This window comes from Enoplosus armatus, chromosome 11 (assembly GCF_043641665.1).
Source record: "Enoplosus armatus isolate fEnoArm2 chromosome 11, fEnoArm2.hap1, whole genome shotgun sequence".
Classification (NCBI taxonomy): domain Eukaryota; kingdom Metazoa; phylum Chordata; class Actinopteri; order Centrarchiformes; family Enoplosidae; genus Enoplosus; species Enoplosus armatus.
In genome coordinates, this window is record NC_092190.1 from 5,559,924 (window position 1) to 5,576,176 (window position 16,253).

Genomic DNA, 16,253 nt, shown 5'->3' on the forward strand with positions numbered 1-16,253 from the left:
TACAAAGAGAGAACGGTAGATCAGACCAGCTCCACCTTTTCTTTACCTGAGGAAGAAATGCTCGTATTTGATGCACATTGTATAATTGTATCTCATTATTTTGGACAATGTTGCATTTGTGATATTTTGGAGTTGTAATCCTGAAAGTTTGATATGTTGTTGGGTTCAGTTGCAGCTGCAGTGAAAACTTAACACTGTTCTGTTACTGACCTCCTTTAATTGAAACTTCTGCCGCCCTTCTGGGTACATTTCCACACCACTGCAGCAAAGTGAGAACCTCAACCACTTCAGAAACCCCCCCCCCCCCCCAAGATTTTCAGCTTGTTCACCCAAATTACCAAGAATATATTTTCACTTACCTCTGGTGGTATCTGGCCATTTTATCTGAACACATTTTGAGATTGAGATTTCTGCCTCCATCCCCAGTACAGCAACGGCAACATGCATTTTTGGAACCACTGCTCCGGATAGTCCATCTAACAAGCTGTCAGTAGGTTTTATTTCTTTGGAGGAGAGGTAGTTCCAAAGAAAACTTATTATTGAGAGTGACAAACGCTGGTTTTCAAACAGAATTCCTTTTCACATTGATTGTTGGCAGAAATCTCGAAACCTTGGCATGTCTTAATACTGTTTTTTTTGTAAGTTGGGTGAACCAACCCTTTAATGCGTTCGCGTGTTCTTTAAATTGTGCTCTCAGAAGCTAACATCCATCAGCGTGCCTCAGTGTCAACATTACTTGTCATCACTCCACCTCCAAAACATACGCTCTTATGTTGCTAAACGTCCTGTCCGCTGTCATGATCATAAACCTGTCTTACACTCCTTTATTCTGTAGCAAAGTGAGCAGCTAGTGGCTGTAATGTCAAATCCAGCCTTTGTGCTCCCCCTCCTCCCCTCTTGCCCATAAATGGTTGAGCATGATTTGGGATACTTGTTGGAAAAATGTCTTGCAGGAGCAGAAGTGCAGCTCATTGTGAAACTGCATGAAAGAGGGAATCTGGATGCCTGGAATGATGACCTGTGTTACAACCTACCTTTAAAAAAAGAAAAAATACAAAAGCATGGCATATGTTACTCCAGAACTGGTTCTACTGAATAAAGTTTTGATACAGATGTTTTGCATGGGGCCAGCCGACTTTGTACAGGTATGAATAATGAGTATATATTTACAATAAACCTATGATATGGGAAGCATATTCACATTTTTTTTTATTATTTATGCATAACTTATATGCACTGATACATTTAATGGAAGATTGATGGACCATGTAGGTTACGATGCACTGGAGGGCTTCACCAGCTTAACACAAACCAACTCCAAAGTAGCCTAAAACCCATTAGCCACTCTAGCAGGTCTGGATATGCACTTCCCTGGATGACCGTGCCTTTCATCTGTGTGCTGCTGTTCAGATCATATCACTGGCCTTTGATGGAAAACATCTATAGGTTCGGAGTGCAAATACTACAGCTGAAGAGCCAATCAGCACGACAACAGCTCATTCATAGTCATTGTCAGCTTGATCAAATGGTGTAGAGAATATCACATGCAATTATATACATGTACTGTACTCTAATAAAGTATATATACTGTGTATAGATAGAAAAAAAGATGAAGAAAGAAGAAAAGAATTTGGTAAAGCATTAAAAATGATTAGATCAAGTGCTTTTTATGAAAGATAAGCACAAAATAATTCACGCTAAGTAAAACATTCATTACACAGAAGAAGTATTACTATTTAGAATTGCACTTCCATTAAGTTTGGGGACTTGGTTTGGGAGTTAGGGAGTATGGTCAAAATTGAAGCAGCAGAGATATCCTGATAAATGTCAGGATAACAGTTTGTAAGACAGGCTTTCTGTTAACAGAAACTGTCTCTCTGTTAAACAAGTCGGTTATTTACTCAGACTGAGCTCCTTCAGAGCCACAGACGACGTCATACAACTGTTGTCACAGGTTGGTTATGTAAATTACTCTTTCAAGTTTCGTATTTTATCTTGAGCGGATGGAACGACACTGACTCTGGCTATGGCGACAGCTACAGGGAATCTCTGCCATGAGTAATACCAGATATGACCTGAGGTTTTTGTCTCAACACTAATTCTCTGACTTTGAAAAGTAACACAATCCCATAACTGGGATTAAATTTGGATTGTTTACAATTTTTGTGCCAATGCAATACCAGGGTTTTGGTATGTTGTTACATAGGTAAATGTTCAAAATTGTCACAACACAAGCAGTCGTACGAGAACTTTGCCGAAATAAAATAGTCTTCACTGAAATCAGAATCTGTCCGACCAAAGAAGTAAACAGGATTATAAATCTGACCCAGCATTTCAGCCAGTTTTTAACAGATGTTGTTCCTCATGTGCACAGACACATTTCAGTCAGTACCATTAAAATACTGTCCCTCCCCTAACATATAACAGTACAATATGACGCTTCCTTACACGACCATTTCCAGACATGTAGGTGGCTGAGTGTGAGCTCCACTTATTGCATATGCAGCATGCAGAGAGCAGATTGTATATGTGACTGTGTGTGTGTGTGTGTGTGTGTGTGTGTGTTTGATTGCACAGTCCCCAGAGTGACTGCAAAGGTAGTTTTCCAGCAGGATGAGTCACAACACTGCAGCACTCGTCATTTTCTCCTTTTTATGAAAGAGAGAATAAAAGGAGCCTGATGAGGACTGAATCTTCCTCCTGTGTCTCACCACGTGTGTTTACGGGCTGCCGTGGGATTCTTCACCTTAGTCAGTTCTTGGCCTTGTGATCCAGTACAGTACCTTGTTCTGCGTCTTCGCTTCATTCAGCCACTAGATCACACGTTTTGTAAATATCTGAAAAATGCCTGATGCTATTTCAGACGTCACTAAATGGTTCATGTGGTTGTTATGAAGAAGACATTGCCAACATGTGGGTCATTATAAACAAACACGATGGAACACTGAAAAGGTTTATTTTTGTGCAAGACGTTATATATATTCACAATTCCTCAGATGTGATATTTGTCAATGGACTGCAAACAGAGCTTGTCCTTGATTGGATGCTGCAGTGTAGCCAGATATTCAGATTGTATTGCCACTTAAATTAACTGCACTCATTCGTTATGATCATTCCTATTTGAATCGCTGAACAAGATGTGGTTCCAAGGTCTGGAACCAGGCTAGAATCCATCCTCGCTGCATGTATCCCCGGCGTATTTCTGAGTTACGATGAGATGATCGTCGCTGCCATGGTGATACTCGCTTTGTGTACCCTTTAGTATCTAAAACGGTTCATGAATCCTATATTAAATACTTACTTTCTTCTCTGCATTTATGGCCTTCATTTCTCAGACTGGACTTTTAATATCAGACATATAAAAGCAAAAGCAAACATTTTCTCCTCGTTTTCTGGCTACACCCTCTGAATTTTTATTCTTTCCACATTTATCAGCATTTTATACATTATGGTACAAATTGGTTTTAATGCATTTGGACTTCCCAGATTTCTAATATGGCCACACAGTTTATCAAGCCCACCAGTGCAATTTGAGAAATCCTTAAAAAGCTTAAAAGAGCTTTCAAGCTGTGTGCAGGTTTGCTGTAAACGTTTGCAGATGAGGCCGCAGGATGAGCCACAGGAGCAGAGGTGAAATACTGTCCAGCAGCGTCCACATGTCTTCCATCCGTCTTCTGTTGTGGCAAGAAAATGTGACGTTGTTCAATAGCACTGTTGGCTGCAGAAGCTCCCTTCAAGGCTACACGTGTGGATGAAGCACTGTATGCTCCGGTTACAGCATCTGCGGCCAATGTATTGCAACTTCTTATTTTATTTTATTTTTCGTTGGAAACTAGTGTTGTACAGTTTGGATTTATCTTCCTCCTCACCAACGTCCTCTAATTGATTCCTATTATTCAGTATGCTCATTGAATATTTGGCTGTTTTAAATTCCCTTTTGGTTGCCTTCCTGTCCTTAATCTTCTTGCTTCACTGGATATTGGTTGGGTGTTGGTTTGCGAGCCAAAGCAGATTAAGAACTCAAGAGATCATTAATAAAAGTTAAAAACAGAAGTCGACGATGACTGCCGTCTTCACAAGAGTTGTCCAGTTGTCATGAAATTGTAGATGTGAGACTGAAATGAAGCGACCTGTGGTGAGATTGTTTTGCAAACTGCTGTTTCCAAGGTCAAGACTGAACTTTCAATCCTGCAACATGTATATCAATAAACTCTTGATTATCATTTTAAGCGACTAGAAAGGAAAATGAAATGGATAGAACATTAAAACTCTCAAGCTGGCCTTTACAGTCTGCAGTGTATCATCTACATCTTACACACAAAGTCTACACTTCTTAGATTTACTCATTAACAAGAACAAGTCTTTTGCTGCATGTTCTCATCTCTTTGATTTCTTTTTGATGCTGGCTCTGGAGGGAGGGATATTTGAGCACAAAGTCACTGAAAACAAAGCGTGTTTGTGTTGTTACTGTAACTTTTTCCTCAAGCTGTTTTCCTTCCATCTTAGTCTTTAGTCTTCTGCTTGGTATGACTGGACTCCGCTGTATTAAGAAATCCTTGAGCATGGGAAGCAGGGGAAAACAAATTGCTATATTTCAAAAATATGCAAAAGTCTCTAATGGTATCTAGCCACCTCGCCATGTAAACAGATTTGTTTTTTGGTTACGTTCCAGTTTTAATTTGGACTATATTCAGCTGAAAAAATAGACCCACTGAAAACTGTCCTGATTTATCCACTAATCAGGGCGATTGTTTGTGGAGAGTCGCTGTGTCCTTGTTCAGATGTCTTATTTCAATGCTTTGAGCACCACAAACAAAGTCTTATTCATTTCAATTGTATCAGGAGGCAGCAGATGTCTCAGAACATCTGCAAGTAAAACTGGAACTAACTGGATGTGGATTTGGGTGAAACAACCCTTTTAAATAACTGTAGTTTGCATAGCCCAGAGAAAGTTTGAGTGGAAATTGATACAGAGGATGGTAATGAGATTAGATGTGTGTGACTCTTCTGTGTGAGTGTGTTTATGCGTCTGTGTGTATCTTGTGACGATAAACTGCTGCTGAACAAGTTCATTTAACATTCAGACGATGGCAGTAGAGTTCTGTGTCAAATCAACAGGGAACAGCATGTTTAGCTTCCCATATTACATTTGCTTTGCAAGTTTTCACACTACAGGTGAAAGCCCCTGAGTTCCTATGAAGGGAAATCTTAACGCCACCGCATGAAAGGATATATAAAATAGCGTTCTTCCAACTTTGTGGCAAGAGTTTATGGAGGCCCTTTTCCTGTTTCAACATGACAATGCCCCTGTGCACAAAACCAGGTCCATAAAGACATGCTTTTCCCAGTTTGGTGTGGAAAGACTTGACTGGCCTGCACAGAGCCCTGACCTCAACCCCATCCAACACCTTTTGGAGGACTGTGAGCCAGTGTGAGCCAGGCCTTACCACCCAACATAGTGGCTGACCTCTAGTGGCTGTATGGGAGCAAATCCCTGCAGTCGGGTTCCAAAATCTGGTGGAAAGTCTGAAACCAGAAGAGTTCAGAATCAGAATCAGAATCAGAATCAGAAATACTTTATTGATCCCCGGGGGTAAACTGTACAGTTGGTGCTGTAATTGCAGCAGATGAATGCCCATGGTTTTGGAATGAGATGTTCAGCAGTCACACGTGTTGTTTGGGTGTCCACATACCTTTGGGACATGTAGTGTATGAGGAGACAAACATAAACATATGAGGAGTGTAAAGTTACTTATACGTAAGCCGTCAAACAAATATGAAAAGTACAATAATCTTCTCTGAAATGTAGAGAAGTAAAGGAAGTAAAGTACAAGTAACTCAAGATTGCACTCAAGTACAGTTACTTTCCACCACTAAATACTCCTCTGGGAAAAAGAGGAGAGCGGTCAGATTTCCTGAATTAACCAGATTTTTCACATTCATCTGTTTTTTGTATGCGTTTAATACAGTTAGATCTCTATTTCCTCGTATTATCTAACAATAAATTGTGTTGAGTGAGTGTGTGAGAGAGCGGGGAGAAAGGGCAAAAGAGAGCAAGCAGTCATAAGACAAGCAGAGGAAACAAGTTGCACAACTTGAATCAAGATAAATTTGTATCAGATCTATATCTGCGTTCCACTTTGTATTTGATGAGGACAGTGCTGAATGGAAGCTCCTATTCTCTCCCTTAACAGAGTTTCACCCTTGATTAATTCCAAAAGGGGCAAAAGGGAATTCAGCTGGAGGTGAGCAAACACACACAAGGCTCTTTGTCACATGCCTCCAATTTACATTCATTAGCACACAATGGGAACTTAAATGAGACAAATGCTCTTTTCATGTATGTAAATGTGACTGCCCCCCCCCCCTTCTATAATGTCAGGGTTGTCCTGACCAGATACACAAGCCATACTGTACACTGTGGGTAAGCAAAGATATAAAGCTGCAAGTAATGGTAGTTTTAATTGTTGTTTATTTTTCCAGTTGATTGATTAATCTTTGAATGAATAAAATATCAAAAGAATCGTGAAAAAATTCCCATCACAAGTTGCCAGAGGCCAAGATGACATCTTCCTTTTTGCTTGTTTTGTCCAACCAACAGTCCACAAACAAAATATATTCTCTTTGCGATGGTATAAAACAGAGAAACGCATCATATCTTCATATTTAAGAAGCCACCAACCTGTTCATGTTTGGAATTTCTAATTGATTAATGACTGAATCCATTAATTGATTAAGAAAATGTGTTTTTCAAGACAAAAGAAGTGCTTCACAATTAAACCCATGAAGTATAAAATCAAACAGGCAGGACAGTGATAGGAGCAAAAATATGACAACTAAATGTAACAAAATACAAAAGTGAGTCTTGTTTGTTTTTAACAAAAAAAATTTATTATTTTTTTTTTTTTTTTTTTTTTTTTTTTTTTTTTACAGAAAACGCCCATTGAAAAGTTTGGGTGCAAAGACATCACCCCTTCATCTTCTCAACTGAGATCTGCAGACATCACGTTTCTAAGTGGACAGAACAGATCAGGAAATATTGTCTTACCACTTTGAGTGGGTTAGTTCCGGAGTCCTGGGACCCCAGTTTGAGAATGGGAACCTGTGGGGAAATGGGGTACACTGAAGATTCAACCCCCTAGTGTGTGTGTGTGTGTGTGTGCGTGTGTGTGTGTGTGTGTGTGTGTGTGTGAGGGCTATCCAGCTGTGAGAACAGACCCGCCCATTCATCGAAAGCGCCCGGGGGTCGCACAGCCTCTGTTTTGGATTGACCAGCCTGTCGTCCAATGAAAGCGCGTCAGAGCGTGACTCACCCGCTTCCTTTTCCAATGGCAGCGCGGCGGAGAGGCGGGCCGCAGAAAGCACACTTGGTTGAATGGCCATTGGGGCAGCAATCAGCGGTAAATATGTTGTGATGCCACGCTCCAAACAGACACCTAGCGGATTGTCCGAGGCTGCGGGAGCGCACTCTGGCACCGGGGACACACTTTGTGAAATGCCGCCGCTGTAAGGCTGCGGATTGGCGGTGCGCGGAGTCGCTCTCTGGGGATTTGAGCAGTGATGGACAGCTGTTGGACATCGATTCGGCGCAGAGGTTGACGGTAAATTGACCGCGCGGTAACACACGCTATAGGCTGCCATGGACCAAGGGGCTGTTTTTTGTGGCTGCCAGAGGAGGAGGAGGAGGAGGAGGAGCGGCTGAGTTTTCTCCTCCGCTCCGATCAGCGCAGAAGTGTGCGAGGATCGTGATGATGCTTTTTGGCCAAACGTGAGGCTCCCACCGCCTTCCAGGCTGCAGCGTGTGGTCAGTGCAGGTGCACGGAGACTTGACGGGACCATATACGAGCCGCCAACATGGGATTGACCTTTTTGTTTCCCTCCACCTCCGTCTTTTCTCTGCACAAACCGTTCACACGACTACAGGAAACGTGTCCGCAGATATAACGGCTTCAGTGTAATTGATGGTGCTGCGCTATGATCTCTGGGGACCATCCGAGTTGTGTAATGGTTTTATTTCATCCACAGCGCGCGCTGCCGTGCAACCTCTCCATGGATGGCAGTTAATTGGTCCCAATGATGTAGATCCAACACCACCCGGATCTAATGTTCCGTCCTCTCGTGGCGAAACTGGCTCCCCTGTGACTTTTGCGCATGTTCAATTGTTTTTATTCCCAGAGCTTTTCACCACTTCTGCTTATTGCTTTTGGTAATCCCATCTCGGGTTTTTTTAAGATCTTAGATCTTAGAATGAATGTTTGCCTTTAAGAGTGGGAGATTAAACCGGTGACAGTTTTTTAGATTTAAAGTGCTCCTGCTGTTTCTCTGGACCAACTATGGGGAATTCAACTTGTGGCAGACATTTCATTCGTCTCGTCTGTGGGACTAAATAGTTTCCGGACATTCTTTTTGGAAGTGGATCAAAACTTTTCCTGCAGTGTTTATTTGTCGAGGCTCATTTCTGCTGCTGCCTCCCGTTCTCCACTATGTCCAGATCAAACAGTGTCAGCCCACCCGGAGTCGGTGCGCCCGGGTTGAGGGGAGGGACCGAGCACAGATCAGCTTGGGGAGAGTCTGAGTCCGTGGCCAACGGGTGCCCATACTCGGCCAGATCCCCGCGCAAGAAGCTCACCCGAACTAACAGCCGGTGGAGGGAAGAGGATGATCTGGATCACCGGCAGCCCGGGCGAGCCTCAACGACCGTCAGCAGGGTCAGCTTCAGATCCAGGTCGGCTTGGCAGGACCATGGCGAGGAGAGCCGAGACAACAACCGCGCGTCCCCTAAACGTCCAGACGGCGAGGTGAGACCCAAGTCTGTGGAGCTGGGTCTGGAGGAGCGGAAAGCCAAGCCCAGGACCGACGAGGAGGAGGTCATGCCCGAAGTTAACTTTTCCTTAGTGGCGTGCTGCACCAGCGTCATGCACATTTTCAAATCCAAGAAATTCCAGTCGGAGAAGTTGGAGCGGCTCTACCAGCGCTACTTTTTCCGCCTCAACCAGAGCAGTTTGACTATGCTCATGGCAGTGCTGGTGCTGGTCTTCACGGTCATGCTGGGCTTCCACTGCTCTGGCGGGCCAGCGAGGCCGACCGTGACTTACGTGGTGGTGTTTTCCGTGGCCATCTTCCTCACGCTCGTACTTATGGTGGTCTGCAACAGGAACGGGTTTCACCAGGACCATATGTGGATTGTGTGCTATTTGGTCATCCTGGTGGTGCTGGTGATCCAGGTGGTCGGAGTGCTGCTCGTGCAGCCCAGAAGTGCCTCAGCGGGGATCTGGTGGACCGTGTTCTTCATCCATGTCATCTACACGCTGCTGCCCGTCAGGATGCGCGCCGCAGTCATCACTGGAGTTATTCTTTCCGCCATCCACGTGACTGTTTCGTGGATGTTAAACGGCATGGACAGCTTTCTGTGGAAACAGGTATGTAGAGGTGCTTCTTTGCTTGAAACCTTTTAGAATAATCTGCACAGAGAGCCGGGACAACACACGCCTGCGCTGTGCGCAATAACGCACAGCAGAATATATGTGTGTTTCCGTTAAAGCTGTCTGCTGATGGATGGAAATAACAAGCAGCATGTTAGTAAGTGCTATATTGGCGGATCTATTGGGCAGTGCAGTGGCTGAAAAAAAGTTCCTCACAGCAGTGGCACGCACAGACTCTCACAGGGGCAAGAGAGAAGATGAAGAAGGCCCCCCCCCCCCCCCCCCCCCCCCCCCCCAGCTCATGCAGGATCAATTCGTCACACAACTGCTAAAGTCTCTGTCTGTGTATAAGAAAGTGCAAAACGATGAATTCTCTTAAGGAGAGACTGGCCTTAAGCGTATGATTCATAATTTCAAAAGTACAAACACAGAGTTGTTGGAGAGAGATTGGAGAGGCAGCCAGGAGACTATGACGACAAGCGTCTCTTCAGATGTGGTCCGGCCGAGATTATTTGAGGCATACTGAGGCCCAAAGTTCCAATTTTGCCTGAAGGTTATTGTACAAACCAAACAGCATTTAGTCCAACCACAGGTGCACTTTGGCTGATCAGAGAGGCATTTGGGTCAACTGAAGAAGCTACTGGGCAGATGATGCTTGGAACAGCCCCTCGGGTCTCAGCAACTTGTGAGTAAAGGTTTTTTGAAAAAGGGGCATCAGAGGACACTTTCAGAAAAACAAAAAACAAATGAGGGATACTGTTTTTAGGCCCGGCAACTTCTCGTCATTATGGCTGCAGGCTGGCTCTCCAACAAGCATTAAATAACTTAATTGTCGAATTGAGCCAGTGATTGGTTTGGTTTTGCTGTGGGATACAGCCGCTGGTTGCCACGGAAACTGCATCAGCTGGCTTATTGCTCCTCCATACAGTCAGCTATAGGTTTAGCACAAGTGCATCTGTACAAACAGTTGGAGTTGGTTTCCTTTGTCAAATCTTAGTCCCATTTGTTTAACGTGACAGTGCGTGAGGTGGCAGCTAAATAGAAAACACAAGAAATATGATCGCTGCTAAAGGCAGAGGCTATGACTTTTGTATACTGGACTGTAATTTGGGAGCATTTGTTAATTACAAATTAAACAATGGACGGTTTGTAGTTTGTCCCTTAACGCTATTACAGGTCTTTAATCAATTCTATTACATTTAATCCTGCTGCAACATCTCACAGTGATTCATAATGCATCGTGACACACTTCTCAACAGCGAATGTTGTTACAGTACACAGTGGTTTCCTGTCAGGATGGATTATGTGACTATTTATTGTTTTTCTGGTATTCCTGCTACAGACTCTTCCACGTAATGACCTTTTTAAAGAACACATTAGAAAGCAGAGGATTTTTATCTGACATTTAGGGCTTCTTGTTTAATTTTTCACTGGGTTTACTCATAACGTCTTAAAGCAACAGCTTAGGAATCTTACCTTCGGCCTTGAAGCACATTTCTAACCACGCACGTGTATCATATTTAGGACTAATTATTTTATTATAAAGTAAAGCGCACGCTGGTGGTTAAATACCTGAAATCTAAGCTGTTTTAAAGAAGAAAAAGGTGTTTGCTCTTAGCTTTGGAAAAACTGATTTCAGGTTGTTTGTTTCACTTCACATGGACTTGTAATGAGCTTACGGTCGATCGTTTCGGGGGATATTGTTTTAATGTGTTGCTGAGCCTATGTGTTCCTCATAAAATCCAAATGCCTTGGGTAGTATTTTTACAACATCAATATTACTTTCAAAACATTTCTCCGGGGCTGGTGGACTTTGTCTGTAATAAAGGTGCTTACACAAATGGGTTTAATTTTCCACCATTTATTTAAAGGCACACTTAATTGCATCGTCCACTGAGTTCTACAACTCCGTATTATTAACCCCAAACTGTGCCCACCTCACTGTTTTGGATGTTCACTCAGTTAACTGTGTTTTTATCAGGCCTTGTGCTGCTCATAAACATTTCCTCTAACAGCGAAACTCTTCTAGAGTAAGCGCGTTTAGTTGCCCGTTGTTATTCCTTTTGCATCTAAGGACCTCCCTGAAATGAGACGGTTTAACTCAAAAGGGGTTTGTCCTTGAAGTGTGAAACACACTAAATACACTTTTTGTCTGGGACTGATTTTCCTGGTTTGGGCTTGGCCCTTTGTTCCAATTAAGCCAATCTTAATGCTACAGTATACACTGATATTTTAGACAATGGCTTTCTTCAAACTGTGTGGCCACAGTTTGGGAAAGGCCCTTTCCTGTTTCAACGTGGCAATGCCCCCACACCCAAAGCAAGGTCCTTTAAAGAAATGGTTTTCCCAGTTTGGTGTGGATCCATCCAACACCTTTTGGGATGAACTGGAACGCAGACTGCGAGCGAGGCCTTATCGCCCAACATCAGTGGTTTGAAGCCTTGGACATGAGCTATTTAACAAAAGACAATGTGCTCCAGAAATTAGAAAAAGAAAGTGTCCCACACTATATCTGGGCCATCAGTAGTGTGTCCAACTTTAGAAAGAGATTAGGTTGCACACCATTTAAAAACCCAATGAAAGTACATGAACAGCCCTGTAACGTGCCACAGTCACAACTACTTATTCAGTCATCATCAATGTGCAAAGAATGTGTTGAACACCGGAAAGGATGTAGGATTTCACTTTTTTCATTTTTGTCCTTTCTGTTTCTTTTGGGAATCTAATGTTTGGTTATATAAGCAAAAAGCAGGCTGATAGTTTAGTTTTTTTGTGTGAATGGCATGTGACCCTGCATCTATTTGTATTTTCTGCAAAAGCCACATTGTCATTTGATGTGTTGATGTGACTGTGTGGGAACGAGCTGCTGTATTTGTTGTTCTTTCCTCACCGCGCTGTTGTTTTTAGCATATCTGTTCTCTCCTGTTTACATAGGACCCGGCTCATCTCTCAGTTAGACCATTGCTGTTTATGTGAGATCCCAAGATAATGCTGTTTCTTATGCGTGTGCTCCCAGAAATATGCTGAGTTTCCCCAAGTCTTTAGAAATGCAACGCTAGTCAACCTTGTAACCTTTCTCAATGCTCCATTTCATATTAGCCTGAACTGTTAGTTTTTTTTGGTGATACATTTCTGAGCTGTCATAGGAACAACTCTCCGGTAGTTAAACTAGTAAAAGTAAAATATACTGCACTCATGTCAGCCTCAATGGAAGACGACGTGTCACAAACTTGCTTGTTCAGACCTTTATTCTCACGTTATTCCTTTCTCACATCATCAGTGACCCAGTATACATCAGATTTGGTTCCTTTGAAATAGGTGACACTACATAAAGATTCGCCTTTTGGGTGTGTTGACACAAAGGTTGGTGTGGTGTGGTTTGTTTGGTCAAGTGAAAACAATGCTATTCAGTATCTGGTGGCACCAGATAACAGCACTTAGAATGTGAGTGGCCGCTTCATTATTGTACGTTTGCCAAACACAGTTGCGGTTTGTTACAGGTGAGACTGAAATCTGAGCAGGGAACAACCTTGGTTCTGTTCCCTGGTTTTATGAGGATAGGGAGACTGATGTTGACAGGACAGGATGCAGGACAGAACTCTTTTTGACCTGGACAGAACCTTTCCAGGAACCCAGGAGGCTTTTTTGGAGCTCGGGACCTAAAGATGACTAGGTTAAAAGTGGGCTGAATTTGGTTGAAAACGGCAAGTCTTTTTGACTTCTTGGTTATATATAACCTCTGTTTCAACAGCATTTAAAATACTTTATTTCAGTGTGAAACCAGTCATTAAAATGCTGTTGAGACAACATTTATATGTAACTTAGACAATGAAAAATCGTAGCCATGTTTTAACTTACACATTTAGGCAGCTTTTGACTAAATCAACAAACCGTTCTTATCGCAGAACTTAACCTGGCTTTCAAAAACCTTTGTTTGGGTTAGTGCTTTCTGACAGCCCATCAAGGTGGAGCTTGCAGTGCTGAACTGCAGCCACTTGTGTACACAAAGCAAGCACTGGTTGGTGCTACTATCAGTGTTAGGAATTGGTATGGGAACTTATTATAATGTTACTCCATCAATTTAGCATTGTACTCCCATAAAAATGTATCAGATTTTGCACAGCTCCTTACGGAGCCACAAAAGGCTTTATACAACTTTTTTCACATGTGCAGTGGTACTCACCAAGACCTGTAAACAGACTTTGATGTGTAAAATCAATGGAGTTCCCCTTTAAATTACTTTTTAAAACCCCTTTTGAATGTTATGTAGCTGACTTCCAATTAGCGTAATAAAAATAGTAGCCAAGCGAGAGAACCAAAAGCAACAACAGTTTTGTAAGGTTACAAGAAACAATAATGCATCCTCTACCTTATTTTGCCCCTCTGGTGTCACCTCTGCACACCTCCTTTACAGCATCCATCACAGCAGAAGGTTTTGAGGAACAACACAATGACAACAAGTACTGTTTTGTGCGACAATGATCTTCAATCTGATCTGTTACTAGTTTAAATTTCCTAATCAGAGTGTGTTGAAGGAACTCTGGAGTTACTTCCTGAGTTTGTTTCGGTTGAAGAGTCCTGCTTCCATTCTTCATTCACGGAGGAGGGCATGTAAGCAGACCAGTCGCAGCTGGCAGGATTCCAGAGGTAATAGGGTTTTTTGCTTGTCTAATTGTATTCGGCAGTGCTCGTAATGTGTGGAAATTCAAAACAGATGTCCACATCATCTCTCCTTCCTTTACCTGCCTTCTTAAACCCATCCCGTCTGGTCCTGACCTGCTTCTAGACATGCTTTTAATTTCCCTGTGAGACTCGGCCCCTGTGGACAGACTTTTAACCACTTTCCTCTCCTGTAGGACGAGCTGCATGTACTCTACAGTGATGAGATAGAAGCGGCCCTCGGGGAAACTGTCTAAATCAGAATCTGAACATCAGATTTCTCCTCGCTTGGTTCACCGCTTTATCCCCGTCCCCTGTGACAGCCTGCAAATATATAGTTTCAGCTGCTGTTTGCTTTGGTGAATCGTGTTGTAGATTGTGAGCACCCAGAGGCTGAGGAGTGTGACAGAGGATGCTGCTGTTTTGGAGATCATATTTGAACCAAACTTGGATGCAGGGCAAGCCAGAGTACCTTTTCAGAAACCACTGCTGACGCATTCCCCTGTGGGTCCAGAAAACTGTGCTCGGTACTCCTGTAGCTTAGCAACAGATTCTATTTCACAAACACCATCCGACTCCTCTCATTGCTTCCCTCGGAGCACCTGTGTGTTTTTTTTACCTCTGGCCATGGACTGCCCGCACATCATTTTGTGTACTGGGTCAAACTGAGACACATAACTTCTGCAGAGTGCTTGTATCATTGCCCCTTCGCACTGTGCTGTTTCTCTGTTGACACAGGATATGTGCAATATGTACTGTATGTTTATATAAAACCACAGATGCGGCCAAGAATATTTGAAGAATACAGTGGTTTACAAGTGCTTTAAGTAGTTGGTTTGATCACTTAGATACAAATAGATGGAGCATTTTCTTCTCTTTCTTACTGTTTATGATACATATAACGCAGTGATGCAGCCTGGACTCATCCTCATCTTCCAAACAAGCAGGAACAGCACTGGGGATTTATACCATGCGTTAAAAAAACATTTTAGGTTCAAAAACTGAACCAAACTTTTATTTTCTGCTGTAAATTACCTGTTGTGTAGTTGACCTTCAATTAAGTTCTTCTTCAGCTTATAATGACAGCTTTCATTAGCTGTGCTGTTTTTTTTTTACCGTTTAGAATTCTAAATGAACATGCAGCTTGTTACAGAGCAAACTATCTGCTGAGAAAGACTGAGAAATGTGTTTGAAAGCTTTGGAAAAGGCTAGTAAGTGGAACTTGAGTTAAGAACGTTTTTTTGTCAAACCACTTGTTGCATGTTTAATAAAGAGAAACCCCTTTGATGTCTGCATGTTGCTGTAATTATGAGCAGATTCTCTTGACAGTGAAATTTAAAACTGATGGATAGTTTCCACGTTGTTGTGTTTCCACTGCGGCGAGCTGAGCAACACTTGGCTGTCGGGCTTCATTGCTTAATTCTGCTCATCTGATGTTCATTAACTTTAATTTGTTTGTTTGCTATGTAGAAATTCAGACTCATGGTGATATTATTTGCAGGGGAAATTATGAATAATTATGATACACATCTCTAATATGGAATTATTCGTCCAGCGACAGCGACAGTGGCTTCTTGTTAGTCAGTTTCTGTTTCGTATTGGAGTGTTTATTATGTCTATTTAAGTAAGAAAGGGTGTCATTTTTCTTCTCAGCTTATACCAAGAACTGCTAGATCTATAGTCATTGCCATTGCCATTAATGAGACGCTGTTCATGTGCATCATATAACCCTTCAGCTCTTAACTTGACATCCTGACCTGAATGCGGGAGGTGGAGAGGATCTTTGCTGCCAGTTATTTCCAGGAGGCTGGGGTCGAGTGTCCTGTCAGGAGGCGGGTGATCTTGATCCTTAATGCCGTGTGACTGCATGAGTATGTAATGCTGGATGTCAGGAGGTTTGTCAACAGTCTGCAGTTGCTGATGAACCAATTTTGATTAATTGACAACAAAAAATAAATGACTGACAATTTCTGATAATTGATGACATGATATGTCTTCGGGTTATCATAAAGTTGTACACTCCACTGTTGGGGCGCGCTCTGGCACATAAACACTGTCTTAAGGCTGTTTTTGGTCTGAATGCCCGCTTCTCCACTATTTTTCTGTGTACAACCAAGTGCAAAACGATTAATGCCTTTGAGTTGTTGTACCCACGTGTACAATTCATTACGT

At 42.6% G+C, this 16,253-nt stretch overlaps 1 protein-coding gene across 1 annotated transcript in view; it reads left to right on the top strand.

Annotated features, from left to right (window-relative positions):
- The first annotated feature begins 8,483 nt into the window (after positions 1-8,483).
- Positions 8,484-16,253, top strand: part of adcy5 (adenylate cyclase 5) — a 69,328-nt gene continuing 61,558 nt past the window's right edge. The window contains exon 1 of the mRNA XM_070915351.1: positions 8,484-9,419. Coding sequence (XP_070771452.1) covers positions 8,484-9,419 — 936 coding nt within the window. The remainder of the gene's footprint in view (positions 9,420-16,253) is intronic.